At 48.2% G+C, this 20,546-nt stretch overlaps 2 protein-coding genes across 2 annotated transcripts in view; one reads left to right on the top strand and one right to left on the bottom strand.

Annotated features, from left to right (window-relative positions):
• The window catches only part of barx1 (BARX homeobox 1), a 3,559-nt gene extending 1,776 nt beyond the window's left edge, over positions 1-1,783 (bottom strand). The window contains exons 1-2 of the mRNA XM_056606111.1: positions 1,236-1,783; positions 82-370 (exon numbers count right to left, since the gene is read on the bottom strand). Coding sequence (XP_056462086.1) covers positions 82-370; positions 1,236-1,437 — 491 coding nt within the window. The 5' untranslated portion in view covers positions 1,438-1,783. The remainder of the gene's footprint in view (positions 1-81; positions 371-1,235) is intronic.
• A 1,777-nt stretch (positions 1,784-3,560) lies between these two features.
• ptpdc1a (protein tyrosine phosphatase domain containing 1a) lies at positions 3,561-19,717 on the top strand. The gene is made up of 10 exons (XM_056606390.1): positions 3,561-3,764; positions 6,250-6,345; positions 9,645-9,816; positions 10,829-10,909; positions 11,365-11,483; positions 13,518-13,655; positions 14,459-15,648; positions 16,950-17,138; positions 17,585-17,695; positions 18,264-19,717. The coding sequence occupies exons 2-10, from the start codon at positions 6,258-6,260 to the stop codon at positions 18,375-18,377; spliced, it is 2,202 nt and encodes a 733-aa protein (XP_056462365.1). The 5' UTR covers positions 3,561-3,764; positions 6,250-6,257; the 3' UTR covers positions 18,378-19,717.
• Positions 19,718-20,546: the final 829 nt, after the last annotated feature.

Genomic DNA, 20,546 nt, shown 5'->3' on the forward strand with positions numbered 1-20,546 from the left:
ACGGCAATAGTGCGAGGCTTTGCGTAATTACAGACTATTTATGTGTTTTATTTTGAAGTACACGCTCAGCACTTGACCTACCTATCAGGCGTGGAGAGGTACTTCTGCTTCTCGAATCTCTTCTCCAACCCCATCAGCTGGAGCTCCGTGAACACCGTCCGACTGCGCCGGCCCTTCTTGGTCTTGCTGCCGTCGGAGCCGTGGTGCTCCAGCTTGCTGCGGAGGTGGAGGTCTAGCGGCAGGTGGTGCGACGCAGAGCCGAGCTGCATGCCCGGAGGCCCGGAGAGTAGCGGCGAGCCCATGGGCCCGAGCGAGCAAGAGAGCGGGGACATGGGGAACTTAAGGAGGCTCGCCTGCTCGGCCTTTAACACTGTGGAGAGAGAAAAGGAACAACGTGGACAAGTCAGCTCGTGTATAGCCTTAGTCTACATTGTGTGTTCAGTGGCTATTGGTTATTTTAGGCTTTTCTAAATAAGGCTTTAGAAACAATGCGCCTTTGGGATAATTTAAGTTGCACCAGATCCGTTAGAGGCCCAAAGGAACGAGTTGTGGTCCTGTTGTTATTTTTAATAATTACAACCAGGATGCTTTCACAATATGTTTCCTTAAACTCAGAACGTTTTAGTTAAGTTATTTTCAGCATAGTTTAGTTTATTTTTGAATGAGGATTTTCATTCATTTTTGTTCAAGAAGGGCATAACCCATCTTCAATTATTTGGAGAGGTAATTTAGGATTAATGCAAATATAAACATGTTTTTAATCCGTATCGGCGCGCTGAGTAAGATATTATATTATTAACACGGCTCTTTTTTATATATATTTCCTGATTAATATTTGATAGAAAATGTAACACCATACAAAACACTTTACATCCAGGTCTGCACATTGGGTTCGTTTTCGAATGACGAATTTGAATAAAAACTGGTTAGGCTTTATAATAAATCATTGTATCCCAAATCGAAGGAGTTTTAATCGCTATCTTTATATATTAAAATCTGAATAAACCCACATACGTATTTTATTAGAAAACATCCCCTTTTTCTAATCTAAACTTAAAATCTAAAATCTACATCGGTTTTACGCAAAGGGTTTATTGTCTGAGTGCAACGTTTATTTATTAACAGACTATACATTTCAGAGAAAAAAATGTGCTGGCCTAGTCTGTGCTCTACTTCTAACTGTGTTTCAATAAAACCTAAACTCAAATATCAGCCATAAGTTCGCAGCGTCTTACCCAGGTGGCTGTGGAACGGCCGCGCCGACAGCAGCGCCTGGACGCCGAACTTGAGCAGCTCCCCGGCCGGGGTGGACACCTTGCGCTCCGGGTGGTCGGTCAGGATCTCCTCGATCATGAAACTCCTGTAGCGGTGTGACCGGTGGTCGGGGTGTGCTTCGGGCGGGTAATAATGCGCTCCCATATCCAAGGGATGCTGCATTTTATCGGATCACCCAAAATGACTCAACGCTTTCCCTTTATTCTCTTTTAACGCGATGACCACTCCTTTAACGCCAAGAAGTGTTCTCCAGACTCACATCCCTTGTGCTCTCCTCGGGAAACTTAAATCATCCCCGAGCGTAATGAAACAGAAAGAAACGCAACGCGTCCAAAAGTCCCAAACTCTGGTGCGTCCCTGGGTCCTCGTCTGTGGGGCTAAGCGCGGAGTTCACGTGGCTTTAAACGGTTTAAATTGTTGTTACCATGAGTTGAACAAAAGCGACCCAAAGCGCATTGTTTATTCCCAGTATGTTGTGCAGAGAGAGCTCTTAACCTTGGTCTGCCGTGGAGCGAGTCACCTGACACTGACTTTAGGAGTTGAGGCGCTTATGAGTGCGGACCTTAAGCCCCGCCCGCCTGAGGGATCGACTCTCGGCTCCTCGTCCTCTCGCCTCCCCGACCCACAGTAGGTGCAAAGCCCTTAACTTCTTCTGCATTGCATGTCTTGTTGGAGATATCGTTTGGTTGGGTCTTAAAGTCACACCCTCAGTGATTCTGCAGGGAGCAATAGGCCTACGCGGTGCCTATGTAGTAGATACACATTGTGACCCAATGTTGGAGATTTGTTTCTGATTGAAATCTCGGTCTGTTTATACGTTTGGATTGGCATGCACATATTTTATTAATATTCGAGTTTGATTTTTTTTTAATTTTCTCATTCCAGAATAGATGTTCATAACTTGTTGTTCTGCTTATAGTCCCTCTCGGACCAACCATATATCAAGACTGGAACATCGGAGTTAACTCTTTGATCTCCTGAAGACCACTTTCTAAAAAGACAGATCTGTAGCGTGGGGGTCTTTTTGTTTTAGGCCCCTTGATGTAAGGGCTAAACTGATTCAAATCTAATTCGAGTACGACAAAAAAAATTAAAGTAAGATCGAAGAATTCGAAATAATATTGAATTCGTGTCTTGTATCCATAAAGTCAAATAAGCCTACTAATTACCTGTATTTGTTATTTGAATGGACTGAAACCAACCGAGAAAGGACTTGATAATGTCGTTGACTCCCAGCACAAAGGTGCTATGATCCCTGATATCTTCACACTCCAGCTCAGAACTGTTTTTTCTTATTTATCATTTTTCAGGATAACTTGTTATTTGGTATGGATGACATGTTCTCATCAATGTTACATTGATTACTTTTAAGAGCAACCGGCTCGTAAAGAGACAAAATCAAATAGGCCTATAAAACTAACAGATAATTGGGTACTCGTTTTTTTACGACATCTCATCTAAGATACTACCTTTGATTTTGCTTATTTCGGTTGGGCTATTAATTGTTATACTGAGTGAGTTTCCATTTCTTAGTTATTGTGGGCAATTCTGTTGTGATGTTAACACTGCAGTTCATAATGTAAACTTTTAAATCCTAGATTCATAATTCAAATTAAGAGTGGTAATACGACACACTGACAAAATACAGAGGAGGCCTGCTAACCATTTAATCTTCATAAGTTCACAAATACGCATGAACCATGAATGCTTCCTTCTGCAACTTCAATTGCCATTGATCATTTGGGCTTTGAAATAAGATCAATTAAGTTGGATCTACAAACATTTATATTTTCTATTTGTTTAGGTTTCTCCACCAAAATAGGTTTGGGTTAAGACTTAATTCCCCAAATGGACTACATGGAAATCAATTAGGCATACTCTGTTGAAACAGAATTGTTCATAAACGCAAGTTACTAATAATTAAGATGCAGCCTAATTAAACTGGGAGCTCCAGTTTACTGGATACTAAAAATCAAAGGAGAACCCATGATTTGACCATAAGGTATGCATAATTCAAATCTTGAAACAGTCTACTAAAACACCCAAAGAACTGAATCACAATTATGATCAATTCATTAATAAACAAAAAATGCCCTTAAATCCTCCCATTTCAGCTGCTGGAAACCATCAGATGTGTTTTTCTTCAGGTTTCAAACAGAGTGTGTAAGTGGGTGATGACCACCGGTGTTGCCAGATTGGGCCAGATTTCCCGCACAACCTGGCAACACTGGTGATGACCACAGGGCGGCCACTGGGATGGGGTCACGTGACCGCAGCATCACAACACAACATGTCAGGCTGCTAATGTAGCTCGTTAGCTAGCTTGGCTAGCTGGCCGAACGATGAGGATTACGACGAGTACAGCTCTCTATTGTGCCATATGTTTGTTTAATTGTGCAAAAATGTGTAACGCCAACATATCGGATGAGTATTTGATATCTTTGTTGAAAACCCGAAGGATAGAAGCTGATATGCAGTAGACGGATAAGGTAGGTTAGGCCGACCATCGTCTGTTTACCTAGCGCTAGCGTGCTAACCCGTTAGCATGCAGCATCAGCACCACTCAGACTAGTTTGGGTGTGTTTCCAGTCGCTTCTCTTTTCTGAGTGGACATGCATGCGTGCTTGGAGATAAAATTAGAAATGAGAGCCTCTTATGATAAAGCTAATGCTGGACATTAGTAAGAGTGCAGCAAGTGTGGGTCTGTCAGGATAAATCAGGGACATTGTAAAAACCAGTGCCTGTGCATGGTGTCTGATGGTCCAATTCTAACTTAAACCTGAAGTACAAAGTTAGGCATATGCCTGGTGTTTCTCATCCAAAATACTAAATATACTGCATTTCAGTGACCATTGTGATTTAATCACAGAACCACGCGTATGTCGAAAGATAACCCAAAACTTAACGTTACATGACATGTATTTGATTCATATCTGCCAACGCACACGGCAAATTAATGAATGCGTGGTGATGAAGTCGAATGTACTACCGATGTACGGTAGGTTGATTGTGTGTATTTCTCTATAAGATAAGGAGATATAGTCTCATCCAGCCCTCGGCTCCTCCAGCAGAGGGCGCCCTCCCACAGAGTACCGACGCCCCAGTGTCTACTCATCACTTTATCCTCATGCATCATGTTGTTTTAGAGTTTTGCAGTCAACATATTGATCTGCGTATGGGGGTATTGGAAGATCTTTCATCCTTGAAAGAACATATACATTTCTATTGTCATCTGGCTGTCCAAGGATCCCCCAAAAAGGGAGGAAGGAAGTTCTAGTCAAAATGTACACTCGAGAAAGCACATCTAAACAAAGCATGTTCTAAATGTAACTCTGGAGCTACATAAACCACAACGGTCAGTTTCTGAGATCGGGGATCAGCAAAGAGGAATGCTCCTGTCCTGTGACAGCGAGCTTGGTGGAAACGTCTGTCCCTTCCCACACTGCTCCTGCTGTCTGCCGTCTGCCGGGCTGGCAACAGCCGCCACCAGCATTCATAGCACCTCTCCCCCCCAGTGCCACTAGATCGTCACAAACCCAAAGTACGAACCCAACGTAAGATCCCTGGGGAGAACTGTGAAGCCAGTGTTGGATGTGTGTGGATGAGCCTTTTTTAATCGATGGATGAGCTTGAAGATTCTTGATTATTACCCTCAGTGTTTACACATTAGAACAGCCTGCTGATATTACATTTACATTTTACATTTAGGGCACATAGCAGACTTAAAGATTTACAGATTAAACACACGTTCATGGCAGAGTCCACCATGCAAGGTGACAGCAGTTAGGGTGAGGTGGCAGGTACACCTGACTCAGCTATGAGGAGCAAGAATCAAACTAGCAACTTTCCAGTTGCAATCAAATCAAACCTCTCAACCTATGCTAAACCAACCGCCTGATAGCTAAAGCATGTCGGCTGTTTCGTAGGCTGAAAGGTTATTGGCTTTAATCCCCCATGTCCTCAGCCTAAACAGTAGCCTAGTCTAGAGCGTGGATACTTCACCTCTACCTTCTCCTTACTGACATGCGTCTGAACTCTCTTTGGATGAAAGCACCTGCTAGGACGCATTCATCCAAATCCAAGGAGTAAACCGTAGTAATAGCAGTTGGTTAATAATGTAAAGCATCCATGTGTAATTATGGTACGTACTTATAAACCAAATCACCAGTCCATTGTGAAACCGTAGCCACTGGTGTGTGAAGTGATCATTTATTAGCCCCGGTAACACAGACGATCCGGGAGCGTTGTGTTACGACACACCAATAAGTCCTGTGTAAAATCACATGTTCAAATCAGGGAGGCATGCCTCTTCTGTCCGCCTGTCAGGCCGCTGTGGCTACAGTGTCAGCCTACCATCAATTATTAACCCCGGTGGCGTCGTGCCATCGCCACCCAGCTAGGCTTGAAAACTCCCCACCCCTGCCATGAGGAGGATCGCGTTGCAAACGCACAGATTAGCAACGCACCGACGGCCTGCGACACGCAACACATTCCATCTTCTTTAGCGGCCCCTCTCATCGGAAGAGTTTTAATTGGCTGCTGTGTCGGCGAGCCCTGAGTCCCCGGTCGCGGCTCTCTCGTCCTACTTTCTGCTGTTCTCCTCCCTGGACCACGCCCCCCCTCCCTTGATCCCAGAGGTGCGACGGTCGGCCTGACACATGATCTTGTGACACGCCAGCTCAGGTTGCATCCCCCCCCTCCACCACCTGCACCACCCACCCTCCTCACCCCCTCCTCCCTCAGCTCCACACTCCTGACTCCACCGTTGTCGTGGTACAGAGCTGGTTCACGCGTTGAGTGGCTGCCTCTGCCTCATCCGCGGAAACCTTTTACCTGTGTGCCTTTCTGTTGTGTGTTCCTACGCCCCCGGCTCCTCCTCCTCCTCCTCCTCCTCCTCCTCCTCCTCCTCCTCCTCCTCCTCCTCCACCACACCTCCACCCCCCTCCCTGACTCATGTTTATCCCCACCTCGCAGTCCCTGCCATGGCAGCTGCTGTCGGAGTGCTGAGCGACCTGCCCTACTCGCCCAGTGGAGTCTGCTGCGGAGACATGGACCCAGACATGGACACAGGTGAGGGGCGAACGGCCGGTCGCTGGGGGGAGCCTTGTGGAGGAAGTGCTGTTACTCGCTCAGTGGATGGTGTCTGATGGTTTCCACTGATTGTGTGTGTGTGTGTGTGTGTGTGTGTGGCTGGAGTTTTTCATGGTTCATAAACCAACAGTAGGGAACCTATGAGATGGGGTTAATGCTATTTTGTGTGAGTGGAATGGAGTTTTATTGTTCTGTGTGATGATTGGGACTTAAATGCAGACATGCTATATTGGCCTGTGTTGAGATGCTTGTATTTTTCTGGACTAAAAAGAGTTTGCACCAACAGGTGTTGATGATATCAACCTTTGAAATTAAAATTGTATAACTTTTTTTGCTTAATGCATTATTTATTAAGGGGACTTACATGGCGTCATTGAGCATCCATTTGCTAAACTGGGAGGAAAATGGAATATTATAAATTTGGTTTAAATGTGAAACGATGTTGTGGGAGTGGATATTGGTCCGTCTTGCCACATTCGGCGAAGGATAGTTCTTTAAATTTCATTTTTCCATGTAATTTCAAATCTTTGAGATTTCCACTTAAAAAGCAACTGCCAAAATAATATTTGAATAAGCGTGATATATTACATACAATCTGAGCAGCAATATTGTCTATCGAAAAAAAAAATATTTTTTATTTTCTGGAAATGTTATATAATATCTGCATAAGGTACACAACCAGAAAGCAAGGTGCTAAGGAATGATATCATGATTCATGGTGTTAAATCTTCACCTTGTCTTCTGTTAAGTTGTACCGGCACTTTTGTTAAAACAGGGCCGGGTGAGATCAGGCACTTAAAGCATTAATTAACGAGCTTGCGGGACGGGTCAGCCTCTTTGCTCACTCCTTATGCTGAGCTCATCCCTTCTGAAGGGCCGTGGGGGTTTGTGGTCGAGCACGGGCATACATTGGCTGCATCCATCAGTCCATATTTCATCACTGATGTCTCCCTCAATGTCTTTGTGTGTTCATCTGTCAACACGGTGGACGTTTATCAGGAGTGGCTGCTTCGTGACAGTTTTATCAAAAGCACACACGGAATGAAACCGCCAATACGTTGGCCCCGTTGGAGTAATCTCATTGCGGGCTTTTGTAATGCAATATCCAGAGAAAGCGTTTCCAATTGGGAATCCTTGAGCGATATTTGTTTGGCTGTCACATGAGAGCGCCCTCCGGGTTATATAAACCACTCAGACGTTGTTGATGTAATGGAAAAGCAGCGAGAGCAAACTCTGATTGAATAGTCTTGTCTGTGTGCAGGATGTGTAGTGGGCACTCTCACCACCCCCACATCTGGCCTTTAGATCAAACAAGGGCTGTTTTTATCATTTTCCCAGAACAACCCCCAACAATCAATGATGTAGGTGTGTGTGTGAGTGTGTGTGCACGTGCACGCGCACAAGGTGTCCGTTGTGTTTTACAACGTGCACGTCCTCCCCCGACAACCCCACCCCCAACCCTGTCCGCCTCCCCGGTGATGGCTTCATAGGTGGTTGTCATGACAACGCCTCAAATGTCGCGGGCGGGAAGCGGCGGATCCTATTGGCCACCCCTCCTCTAACCGCTGGCATCCGGCTGTGAGTCACGGCCGGGCACTACCCCCCCGATCGGTCCGACCCGCCCCGTCCGCTCGTTCTCGTCTGCAGCACACGGCGCCGCTGCCGCTCGCTCTGTCTCTCACTCTCTCACACACAGCGGTCCCACACAGACACACACTCTCACACAGCGGTCGTACACAGACACGCACTCTCACACAGCTGTCCCACACAGACACGCACTCTAGGACTCGTCCTCTCTCACACTCGTCCTCTCTCACACTCGTTCTCTCTCACACTCGTTCTCTCTCACACACACACACCGGTACTCCCAGACTCGCTCGCACACTCTCTCACTCTCGCTCTCGCACACTCTCTCACTCTCGCTCTCGCACACTCTCTCACTCTCACTCTCGCTCGCACACTCTCGATCGCGCACTTTATCACTCTCGCTCGCCCTCGCACCATCACTCTCGCTCTTCCCCCGGGGGACGGACGACCTTGCGGGATGCACCGCAGCGTGCGCCGCTCGCTGGCCGGGGGGGAGGGCGCGGCGGCGGCGGCGGCGGACGGCGTGCGTCGACGCCCGGACCGCCGACACTCGGCCTCGGAGGTCCTGCTGAAGGTGCTGCTCCGCCGGGGCGGGAGCCGGGCCCCGCGGCGGCGGCGGTACAGCGGCAGCTCCGGCCTCCAGCTGCTCCCCTGCTCCACCCAGAGGGTGATGGTGGCCGTCAGTCTGGAGCAGCTCCAGCCCCCCCCCGCGCGGCCGGCAGCACCATCAGCCGGGCCGACCGAGCGCCCCCCCGCCAGGAGATGTAATGACCGCCGCGCCGCTGCTCTCGCCGCCGCGAGCAGTGAGCCGCTCTGCGTCGCTCCTCGTCGCTGCGTTTGCTTCAGGCTTGCACGTTGCGCTGTGAAGCGGCTTGATGTCTGGTATTGTCTTTCTAAGGATTGTCCTTTCTTAACTGCCTTTGTGTTTAAACTAAAGGTTGCTGTGGTGTAAATCCATTTACGCGCCCTGCCTTTGCATATCGATGTATTTCCCACACAAAAAGTGTTTGCTGTTTGCTGACACGTTTTTAGTGTTGGTGGTTCCATTGCTTCTTTAGTTTTGATGGTGTGCTTTGATTGTTGTTGTGAGACTTGTTGTGAGTATCTATCGATGAAAGCGTCTTCTAGTGTTGCATGACAACATATTATCATCAGAGCTGTCAAGCGATTAAAATATTTAATCGCGATTAATCGCATTAATGTCATATTCAACTCACGATTAATCGCAATTCTTTTTTTCTATGCTAAATATCCCTTGATTTCTTTGTCCCATTAATTGTTCTCATTTTAATGTTCTTATCAACATGTAGAAGTGCATCGGCCTGCCTTGTGCAAATGTTTTTTTATTAATAACAACATTGGCATATACTGATCAAAACAGGACGATACAAAAAAAAAGCCTATAGTGCAATTAAACGATGAACATACAAAGATACTGCCTTGAACATAGCAGTCAAGCTACTGCTTGCTTTTTATTTATTTTTTTAATAAAAGAATTGCGATAATCGCGCAATAAAAAAATGAACGCCGTTAAAATTGGTTTGCGTTAACGCCGTTAATAACGCGTTTAACTGACGGCACTAATGATCATATACAATTATCATAGCATTGCTGTGCGCCCGATGTAGAAACCCTTGTCTTATCACTGTCTCATGTTGCCCCTTTGCGGTCTGTCTCACCCCACCCTGCAGCCAACACGAGGGTCCCCACGGCCAAGTACACCAAGATGGGGGAGACACTGCGCCACGTCATCCCCGGCCACATGCAGTGCTCCATGGCGTGCGGGGGCAAGGCCTGCAAGTACGAGAACCCCTCGCGCTGGAGCGACGAGGAGCAGGCCGTCAAGGGCCTCTACTCATCCTGGTGGGTCTCTCGGCCCACGAGCGATTACTAATGTGTGGATCGTCTCTGTCATGTCAGAGTCCGTCAGGGCTTCTGTTGCTGTTGTTATGGAGTCGTTCTGCTCTCTCGCTCTTTGTTTTGGATTTGGTCGATTTGCAGCTTCGATCGCATTTAGTTTTGTGGCGTAATTTGGGGACGTGTTATTGAGCATATTTAGGCTTTAGTTATTCAGAGCAACTTGGAGAGCTTAATTAGTTATGAGTTGGTGTTGGAAGCGAGGGGGCACGGCTTTATTCCGCTCTCTGCTTGTTGAATCCAAGTGTCTTGTGTCTCACCTCGCTGATCTCCTGTACTTCTTGCTTTCACTCTCTCTCCGTCTCGTATATCTCTCTAGCTCCAGTCTCTCATCCATCCCTGTTTTGTGTCTTGCATGACATCATGAGGGAAGTCATAAATAATGTCCCAATTATGTATTCATTTGCAATTCTACTCTTTAGATGGCAAACGCCCTACTGTGTCTTCCTACCAATGCAGCGGTGATGTTTCTCTCTCTCCTCTCTCCCTATCTTATCTCTCCCTCTATTATCGCTTCATATCAGTTCTCTCGGTTCAGTGTCTGTATGCACATAGGCAGCCACGGTTCACGTAGGAACAAATCATTAACCTGATCAATATCCCTGCCCTTTCACATTGATTATTCCTCTGTTGTCAGAAGGGATGGTCTCCATAGTTCCCCCTTACTCTTTCACAAGTAACAGATATTTAATTGTGCGTTTCCTTTGCATACCTCATAGTTACAACTGAGGTTGTAATTATTGATTGATTGATTGACTTTATAAAAAAAAAAAGGGGGGGGAAACTTCAATAACGAGCACACTCCGGTAATTCAATATGAGGTTAAACAAGTTTTGTGGCGTCAGTCAAGTCTGATCATGCATACGCCTTCTCGTCATACGGTTAATAGTTGGTGCTCTACACCGTATGATGGTTAGCTGGGATTAACGCGATCAACCTGCACTACCTTCTCTTACAGGATCACAGACAACTTGCTCGCTATGGCAAGGCCTTCAACTGAAATCATCGAAAAATATAACGTAATCGAGCAATTCCAAAGGTACGGTATCGCTTCTTCTACTGCACTCTTCAATAGCCTCCGATCAAATTGATTGATTACATTGATTATATGAACATCATAAAATATGTGTGTGTCTATATGATCAATCACCAGTGTATAATAAATAAATAATAATAATAAATGCTTTATTTTTGAATAGGGACAGTGCACATTAATGAACATTAATGTTTAAACATCTTTGTAAACATGCCGGATTATAGCAGAGCTGCTAACTTGCCTCCGTAGTCCCTAATATGTATATGCTGTGTTGTAAGTGCTACATGCTAGCATGCAAACGCTACATGCTAACAGCTAACAGCAGCACCCTTAACATCTAACAGCAGCCCTCTTAACTCCAAATGCACTTCAGCGCTACATCCTCACATGCTAGCTTTACATGCTAGCAGTTAGCTCGTGATCGCTACAGGCTGACGCGGCGTTGTCTTGGTGACCAGGTGCGGCCTGAAGACGGTGATCAACCTGCAGCGCCCCGGGGAGCACGCCAGCTGTGGCAACAGCCTGGCGCCCCAGAGCGGCTTCACCTACCGCCCGGAGGCCTTCATGGAGGCTGGCAGTGAGTCCCCCTTCCTCCCCATTCCTCCTGCGGTCCGTAGCAGCTGGGCTCTGGGTACAGGGGAATTTAAAGGTTGGGTATGGGATTTGCGAAACGCCAGCAGATTTTGAAAATACACAACTCGAATGGTCCTACCCCCTCTCCCTCAACGCTGACTCTGACTCCCCCCATTCCAAGTACATGGACGCGCAATCACGCACGAGCGAACACAGATGCGCGAGAGCGAGCCATTAGCTAGTTAGCTAGCTCCAGTAGCTACCACAGGATAACAACAAACAGAAAAGCTCTGGGTCACGAGCTTTGAGTACATGCACGAAGGGGTCACGCGCAGGGAGCGGGGGAGGGGGAGTGCAGTACGACCGTTTGATTGACGTACTACTGTCCAATGCCACTCGGTGGGTCTGGAAATCATTGGCTGGAGTTTTTCGAGCCCTGCCCGTTCCACAGATGATTGACTTGTTTAATTTTCATGTCAGTACTTCTAACTCAGTGGCTGTAAGTGGGTTATGATAAGGATTTCAAGTAATTTTGCAAAAATGGCCAAAAAAGAATTCCATACCAAACCTTTAAATAGCGTGATCTGAAGATCGACTAAAACAGGTTTTCAAGCCCGCCATCTTGGTATTTCTTGACCAGAAATGATAGAATAACAAAGCCGAAGTGGTGATGTTGGTGACATGGGGAAGAACCACGATGATGGTGGCTGGGAATGTAGGTGACATCATGTGAATGATGCAATGTGGTTTTGGTATACACACTGGGGCCGGAAGGTCTATGGGTCGGCCAGGACGGGGTGTTTGTGGTTGTGGTTCGGTCGAGCTCAACTTGTAGAGAAGGGTATTAACGCTACGAGAGTTAAGGGTTCGATTCCCGCTGGGGAAAGCCCGGCTAAGAACAGAGCCACTTGCGGTATTGTAAGATGCTTTGGATTAAAACAGCTTCAAAATGTAACATGATTCGTTATAAGTTATCTATAGGTATAGTGAATCACCTCTCTGTGTTTGTGGGCTACGGGACTGTGATTGAGGTATAAATATTAGCTGTCTGGGGTCTGTTTGCTTATTGTGCCAACAAAGTCTCTCGCCTTGCGCAATCATCCTAAATGAGGTCATTTTCCCAGAGAGAATTATTCCTCGGTAAGATTTCTACTCTTTAAAGCAGATCCTTGCACAAGAGGCGGCTCATGATGACAGGCGCTCTGTCGTCGAGCGCCCTCCTCTTACCTCTCCAGGCACATTTCGCTTTTCCTTCCCCTCGCTACCGTTGAATGTCAAGGGATTAAAGCCATGATTCAGACATGCTGCTAATGAGCTCCCCTGAGACTTCCACTCGGAGGGCTGGATGAGTAGGCGGCTCGGCGAGGAGTGTTTACCTACTGCTTGACATTCAACAACAAGCCTCCGGCGAAAGAGCCGGACCGCGTCGGGTATCCGGCCCACCCTCCCCTCAGCTCCTCGGCCCCCCGCTGGGACCTGGGCGACTGTTGCTAGGAACTGAGTTTGTCTATTTGTCGATCTAGCTTTGGTGCCTGTTGGCTCGAGTGGGATCGTTGGTGTTAATTGTTTATGCTGCCTGCCTGCTCCCCTTGTGCTGTCGTCTGCTCGGTGCACCTGACGTCCTTTCGATAGCGAGCGCTGAGGGTACCTTTTAAAATGCCCTTTGCCTTTCTGCCAGTGACACAGACAGTCCCCAGAGCTATAGATTTAGGTCTGTTTTGGCAGGTTCCGCTGACATCACGCCACAGATTTTATTTGACCCGATTTGTGCGGCTTGTCACTTTCCCCGCTGTCACGTAAACTGTGCTCTTTAACATTCGGCGAAGAGATCTTCTAGCTCTCCCAGTCTGCAGAGAGTCACCTCACTTGGCACGTGTCCTAAACCATTATTTAGGACGCAGGGAAACGCGTCTCAAAGACGTCCAATGGCTTTGGTCTGCGTCAAAGTTATGAACCGTGGATAATGCCATAATTTATGATGAGGCTGTGGTGTCTGTGATCTCTGATGTCTTACTATTTTTCCTCTGGTTCTCCTCAGTTTACTTCTACAACTTTGGGTGGAAGGACTACGGCGTGGCGTCCCTGACCACCATCTTGGACATGGTGAAGGTCATGTCCTTCGCTATACAGGAGGGCAAAATGGCCGTCCACTGCCACGCTGGTCTGGGCAGGACAGGTGGGTGGAAGCAGCAGTGGTGGCTGTTCCAGCACACTGCGCTGTGCACAGCACACACATGTTCAAGTATGTTTAACATTTAAAGCCTGTGCTAAATTAATAAATGGTAGTTTATAATCTATAGTACAGATTTTTAATTGTAGATGTTTAATTGTTAACCATAATTCATCTATAAGTCATTATTTATTTTTGGATTTTAGACCTAGGTTAGTTTTTTTAGTGTATAAAGTAGAGCTGTCAGTTAAACGTGTTATTAACGGCGTTAACGCAAACCAATTTTAACGGCGTTAAAAAAATTATCGCGCGATTGACGCAATTATTTTATTTAAAAAAAAAAGTATTTTTATTTTTTTTCTTTGGCTCAAAACAAAGAAGCAGTAGCCTGACTGCTATGTTCAAATTACATTTGTTCAAAGCAGTCGTTTAATTGCACTATAGGCTCTTTTTTTGTATCGTCCTGTTTTGATCAGTATATGCCAATGTTGTTATCAATAAAAAATCATTTGCACAAGGCTATGTTGATAAGAGAATTAAAATGAGAAGAATTATGGGACGAAAAAATCAAGGGATATTTAGCATAGAAAAATTATTTGCGATTAATCGTGAGTTAACTATGACATTAATGCGATTAATCACGATTAAATATTTTAATCGCTTGACAGCTCTAGTATAAAATGATCATTTATTACAGTTTTTTACTATTTTAGTGTTATTACTCGTCAGCATCCATTCATTGGCTCTGCTTTACGACAGCTTGAGTCACCACACCAGTTCATCCCGCAGTACCCCCCCCCCCCCACCAGGTGTGCTGCTGGCCTGCTACCTGGTCTTCACGGCCCGCATGACGGCGGACCAGGCCATCCTGTTCGTCCGCGCCAAGCGGCCCAACTCCATCCAGACGCGCGGCCAGCTGCTCTGCGTGCGCGAGTTCGCCGCCTTCCTGGCGCCGCTGCGCAGCGTCTTCGCCTGCGCGGCGCCCGCCGGCCACCACGCCGTCACGCTGTCCCAGTACCTTGCCCGCCAGCGCCACCTGCTGCACGGCTACGAGGCGCGCCAGATGAAGAACGTGCCAAAGATCGTGCGTCTGGCGTGCCGGCGGCTGCTCGACCTCGCGGCGGCGGACCACCACGCCACGGCGGCGTTGCCGCCGCCGCCGCCGCCGCGCCCCGACCTGGCGGCGGAGGTGGAGAAGACGGTGTCCCAGCAGGCCTTGCAGCAGCTGGGGAAGGAGATGAGGGGGAAGGGCATCCCCATGGCTCCGCCCCCGTCGCCGTGCCTCCTCCCCGGCCTCCCGCCCCCCCCGGTCCGGCCCCTGACCGGCGGCGGCGGCGCCGTCCAGGGGCCCACCTGGAACGTCCCCGCCATCCCCCCGCTCCCGGGCAACCGGCGGCTGAGCTACAGCGACTCCGCCCTCTACCAGCCCGAGCCCCGCCCCCACCTGCAGCGCCCCCTGCTGCCCGTCGATGGGCTAATCAAGCCCTTCCTGTCGCACACCGCCCTCGCGGCGGCGTGCGACCCGCGCCCCACCCTCCGCTGCCTCCCCCCCCACCGGGACCCGGACAGCGGCGGCAGCTTTGGCAGCGCCCCCCCGAGCTCCGCCTCCTCTCCCGCCCCCCCTCCGCCCCTCCTCCCCGCCGCACAAGAAGCAGAGCCCCAGCGGCGCGGGGCGTCCCCCACACCCTCACACCCGGGCGGGGGGCGTCAGAGTCCAGGGGTGTCAGAGGAGGGAAGGGGAGCGCAGGGTGGCACACCGCCGCACGCCTCCGCAGCAGCAGAGAGGGCGCCGGAGGCGGCCGGCGTGGCCCCAGGAGGGGACTCGTCTGCGGGGAGAGGTGGCGGGCGAGGGGATGCCGTCCTGGAGGTTCCCGGCCAGCCCCTGGTGGTCAGGCTGCAGTCGGACATGCCCATGGACGCCAGGCGCCTCCTGGTGGCCCGGGCGCTGGCCATGGACCTGAGGGGCCGGGAGCTGACCAGGAGGGTGTCGGCGTGGCAGGTAGGGCCCAGTACAGCGCTGGGAACCTTTAGGGTACAGTAACCATCACAACCAAACACACCGTTCATGCGTCCTTTCTGAGTCAGCTTTGAACGTCCACAATGCACTTATGTTGACTTAAAGGTGACATGTTATACCACAAGGTGTGAGTGGGGTTAGCCGCTACAAGCAGTTTTGAAAATCTGCCTCTTCTGACATCACAAGTGGGCGTGTCCACTTGTAAGGACCACAATGGAAACAAGCCTTTGGGCTTTATTGTGTTTTTTAATCCTTTTGAACACTTCTGTTAATTGTTGTTCAATAAAGTTTTCAATCAATCAATCAATCAGTCCACCTAGATGTGTGACGGAGAGACGAGCGGCGTTTGCGACAGTCCACTGGGTGGGCTGGTAGAATGAACTTCCCAGCACACAACTAGGCGGACACGCCCACCTGTGATGTCACTAAAACACAGGAAGAGGCAGATTTACAAAGGCTTGTAACGGCTGATCCCACTGACACCAGAGCTGTGTTCGAAATCGTTCCCTATCACGGACGATAGGGTGCTCGCCATTTTGTAGCGGTGTTTCGAATTCTCAGTGGTTAATTTCATGCACTATATAGTGCACTTAAAATACCCAAAATCTGAGTGTACATACGAAGTACCCTACATGTTACTCCCGTAGACCACAATGCAATGCGGTCGTGTTTTTCCGGAGGAGAAGAAGAAGCTGAATAACCGCGAAAACGAATACATTTAATGATGGAGTCTCCGGCTTTCGTTTATAAACGTCAACAATTTATTTGGGATTTAACATAAAAAATGTGCATTCAAAATTAATTTAAAAAAACTTGGTCAAGGAAATGTTACGTTCAACATCAATGCAACCTCCAGCTTTCCTTGTGAGTGCCCGGTTTGTTAACATGATGTGGGCCCATCTGTCTGCGTCACACAAATACCCGGCGCATTTACTGACGCAAATTACGCTGAGAAATGTTCAGCATAGTGTCCGAATTCTCGTTTGTTAATTATTTGTTAATTCACGATTTCGAACACAGCTCAGGCGTTATAACATGGGACCTTTACCAAACCTCAAGACTCTTGTTCCTCCTCTGGTCCTCCTCCGGTCCTCCTCTGGTCCTCCTCCGGTCCTCCTCCGGTCCTCCTCCGGTCCTCCTCCGGTCCTCCTCCGGTCCTCCTCCGGTCCTCCTCTGGTCCTCCTCTGGTCCTCCTCCGGTCCTCCTCCGGTCCTCCTCCGGTCCTCCTCTGGTCCTCCTCTGGTCCTCCTCTGGTCCTCCTCCGGTCCTCCTCGGGTCCCCAGGCGGACCTGAACGGGCAGGAGGGTGCGTGGGAGCGGCTGTGCGCGGAGCAGGACCCCGTGGTGCTGTCAGGCCTGATGTGGTCCTGGCTGGAGCAGCTGAAGGAGCCCGTCATCAGCGGGGCCGACGTGGCCCTGCTGATGGGGGACGGCAGCTACAACCCCCAGAGGGCGCTGGACTCCCTGGAGAAGGTAGGCCGTGTGTGTGTCCGTGTGTGTGTGTGTGTGTCCGTGTGTGTGTGCATCTGTGCATGTTCCTCTCTTTTTTGTTTCTGTGTGTGTGTGTGTGTGTGTGTGTATCTGTGTGTATCTGTGCCTGTTTGTCTCTGTTTGTGTGTGTGTGTGTGTGTGTGTGTGTGTGTTTTTTGTCAAGGTTTGTGGGCCTGTGTGTGTGTCTGTGCGACGCGTATCTAAGTCTGCATGGAATGTTTGTGTACGTGTGTGTCTGCGTGTATCTGTGCCTGTGTGTCTCTGTGTGTGCGTGCGTGCGTGCGTGTATGTTAGTGTGAGCCTGTGTTTCCGTGTGCGTCTCTGTGTGTGTCTCTCTGCATGTATGTGTGTGTGTCCGTGTGTGTCGGCAATGCATGTGTGCGGCCGCGTGTGTGCGGTTGCGTCTCATGGTGTGTGTAACCCCCCAGGGCCACCGGCTCACCCTGCTGTGTATCCTGGAGTGTGCGGCCGGCCTCCTCCCCAGCCCCACGGACCTGGAGGAGGCCTTCCTCAACCGGACCATACGAGGCTTCACCAAGGTACGGCTCCACGGTCACATGACTCTATTCAATCACTCCTCAGGGCCAGGGTCTGTCGGATGGTCTGGTGGTGAGGACGCTTTGACTCAATTACAATCACAATTAGGGCATTTAGCAGACGCTTTTATCCAAAGCGACTTGCATCGGTTAATACACACATTGACACACCGACGGCGGAGTCAACCATGCAAGGCGACAGCCAGCTCGTCAGGAGCAGTTAGGGTTAAGTGTCTCGCTCAGGGACACATCAACACTCGGAGGAGCTTTGAGGAGCTGGGGTTCGAACTAGCAACGGCTAAAAGACAACTGCTCTCATCCTGAGCTAAGCCGACCCCTATGACTCCCGGCCGAAAGGTTGTGGGTTCGAATCCCGATGTCTGCAGTCAACTGCGGACTTCCTGAGGCAAAATGCCCATATCCGTACCTGCTCATCGATTACATTCCTCTGCTACAACCTCTTCAAAAGTCCCTTTGGCTAAGAGCAGCAGCTAAATGACCTAATAGTAATAAACTAGGATTAACTGTGACGAGCTCTCATTTTGCCCCTTCTCTCTGTGTTCTTCGTCAGATGGATGGTGAGTTGGAGAGTAACCGGGCGTTGTACAAGACTTTAAAGGCCATCCTGCGGCCTGTTCTGCACGAGATGAGGCAGAGAGCCACGGAGAGCCGACACTTCTCCTGACCGTCAGAAGAGAGACGCCATTAACACACTTTTCCATTTCTACCATTCGGGCATTATTACAAGGCAAAAATCAGCTGCTTGCTGCCGACGCCGCAGAACTCGCCCTGACCTTATTTATTGATTGTTTTTAAATATGTTTTCTTCTAACATTTGTCCGCCATTGTTTCGTGTTGCAGGGTAGACGTGGGTTTTGTTTGACTTTTATTGTTTATTTTCTACTAAACACTGCCATCTTGTGTTCGAACGTGCCACTACACTTGCTTTTATGGTGTCCTGGACAAGTGTCCTGTTCTGTTTAGTAGAAGGTGGAGGAAATGGATCACTTCTGATGTTACTACTGGTTGAAATGCACTGAAGGGACGATTTCAATGAAGGAAATGTGTATTTAAATGTGCTTTCTGCCCAAATATCAATAGGGTAATTGGGAAGGGGACGTAGGTGAATGTTGAACCACAATATCATTTTTTATTTACACTGTGCAAATGCCTCATTGTGTGTTATCGTCTTTGAGCGATTTATATTGAGAACTCGTTATCATAGGTGACAAAATGCAAGTTTGCATTGTTTAAAGATGGATTATGGATTGTACCTGCCTGGGGCCACATGCAAAACATATAATTGTAATCGTGTTGAGAATTGAAGAATGTCGCCTTTTGTAACCTAGTCCAAGCAATTCATTGGCACCACAATAATAAAACACACACACACACACACACACACACACACACACACACACACACACACACACACACACACACACACACACACACACACACACACACACACACACACACACACACACACACACACACACTTTCTGACTGCACTGGTGCATTGCATAGGAAGTGTGTACCTGCCTCCCAATTTTGCTTTTTTGCAAAATGCCTCTGTTTGAGTGACACCTGTCATACCTTCAACTGTACTGTGCTGCTTTAGATACCATAGGCCTCCCGTGTGTTAGACGTCTGTTGAGGACACTGTAAACCACACCCTGACCTCAACCTTCCCTCTGGACACGATGAAATGTAGACTGGCGGACACCTTAACCGTAAGAAGCACCGACAAGCATATCTGCACACACACGGCAGGAATGTGCGAATTTGTATGAAATTCACTGTTTTACTGCATTCTAACGTGGTGACTAATTGCCGAAATAAAAAAGGCTAACAGTTATTGAGTGTTTTTTTTGCGACCAGTTTTGAAATGTAACCGCACCATAATCTTGCAGATTTTGTTTTAAAATTAAACAATATTACATCTTTGGAACAAAAAAAAAAGTGTTTTACAGTTTAATCGTCTCATAATAGAGGTTTCTGGAATAAAACGTCCAAATATGTAAAATATGGTTCATTGAATTCATCTCCAGATCCTCCTCCTTCAGTAGGTGGCGGTAAATCCCATCTTAAGTTGTTTGGTGACCAACGTGAGAACCAGAAGAAGACGCCCCACCAACACAGTTATAAAAAATAAGAAATTAGGAAGGCAGGGTGGGGAATACATGGACGACAGGTGGGTTCACCATTATCACTCCGTGCTCTGGAAGGAAAAACACATCGTTGTAGATTCCCCCGAATAGTCGTGCATAGTAAAATATGTGCCAGTCGTAGTGCGTGACAACATTTTTGACTGATGTTAGCATGCTACCGTTAGCTCGCTAGCACAACCACGTTGGAATGTGGCTACCTTTAGCTCAAACTGTTAGCATGCTAGGGACATCCATGGGAAAACCACGTTGGAATGTTGCTACCTTTTTAGCTAAAACTGTTAGCATGCTAGGACGACCACGTTGGAATGTGGATCCCTGCTTAGTTAAAACAATATTCACTCTGAACATTAACCTCTTACATGTGATTTATAATACTAGATGTAAATATATATAGCTATATACGATTTATAAAATACGTGCAGGCAGATGTGTGTGCAACATTGTCAGCCTAGCAGGCAATCGTACACATTTACATTTATTTAAAAGAAAACCTCAGTATTCAGATCAGAAGAGATCTTTTCACTTTCATGCCAGCTCCGAGTGATTCGGTGCTCCGTGAGGAACCGCTCCTTCTCCCCCTACTAGTCCGATCTTGCTGCTGAAATTGGGTGTAAGAATCGTGTGACGGCCGCTCTGTTCAGCCTCTGGGATGAGGTAGTTGGTTGTATAGTTTTAGGGTCACA

This window comes from Gadus chalcogrammus, chromosome 13 (assembly GCF_026213295.1).
Source record: "Gadus chalcogrammus isolate NIFS_2021 chromosome 13, NIFS_Gcha_1.0, whole genome shotgun sequence".
In the NCBI taxonomy this organism is placed as follows: Eukaryota; Metazoa; Chordata; class Actinopteri; order Gadiformes; family Gadidae; genus Gadus; species Gadus chalcogrammus.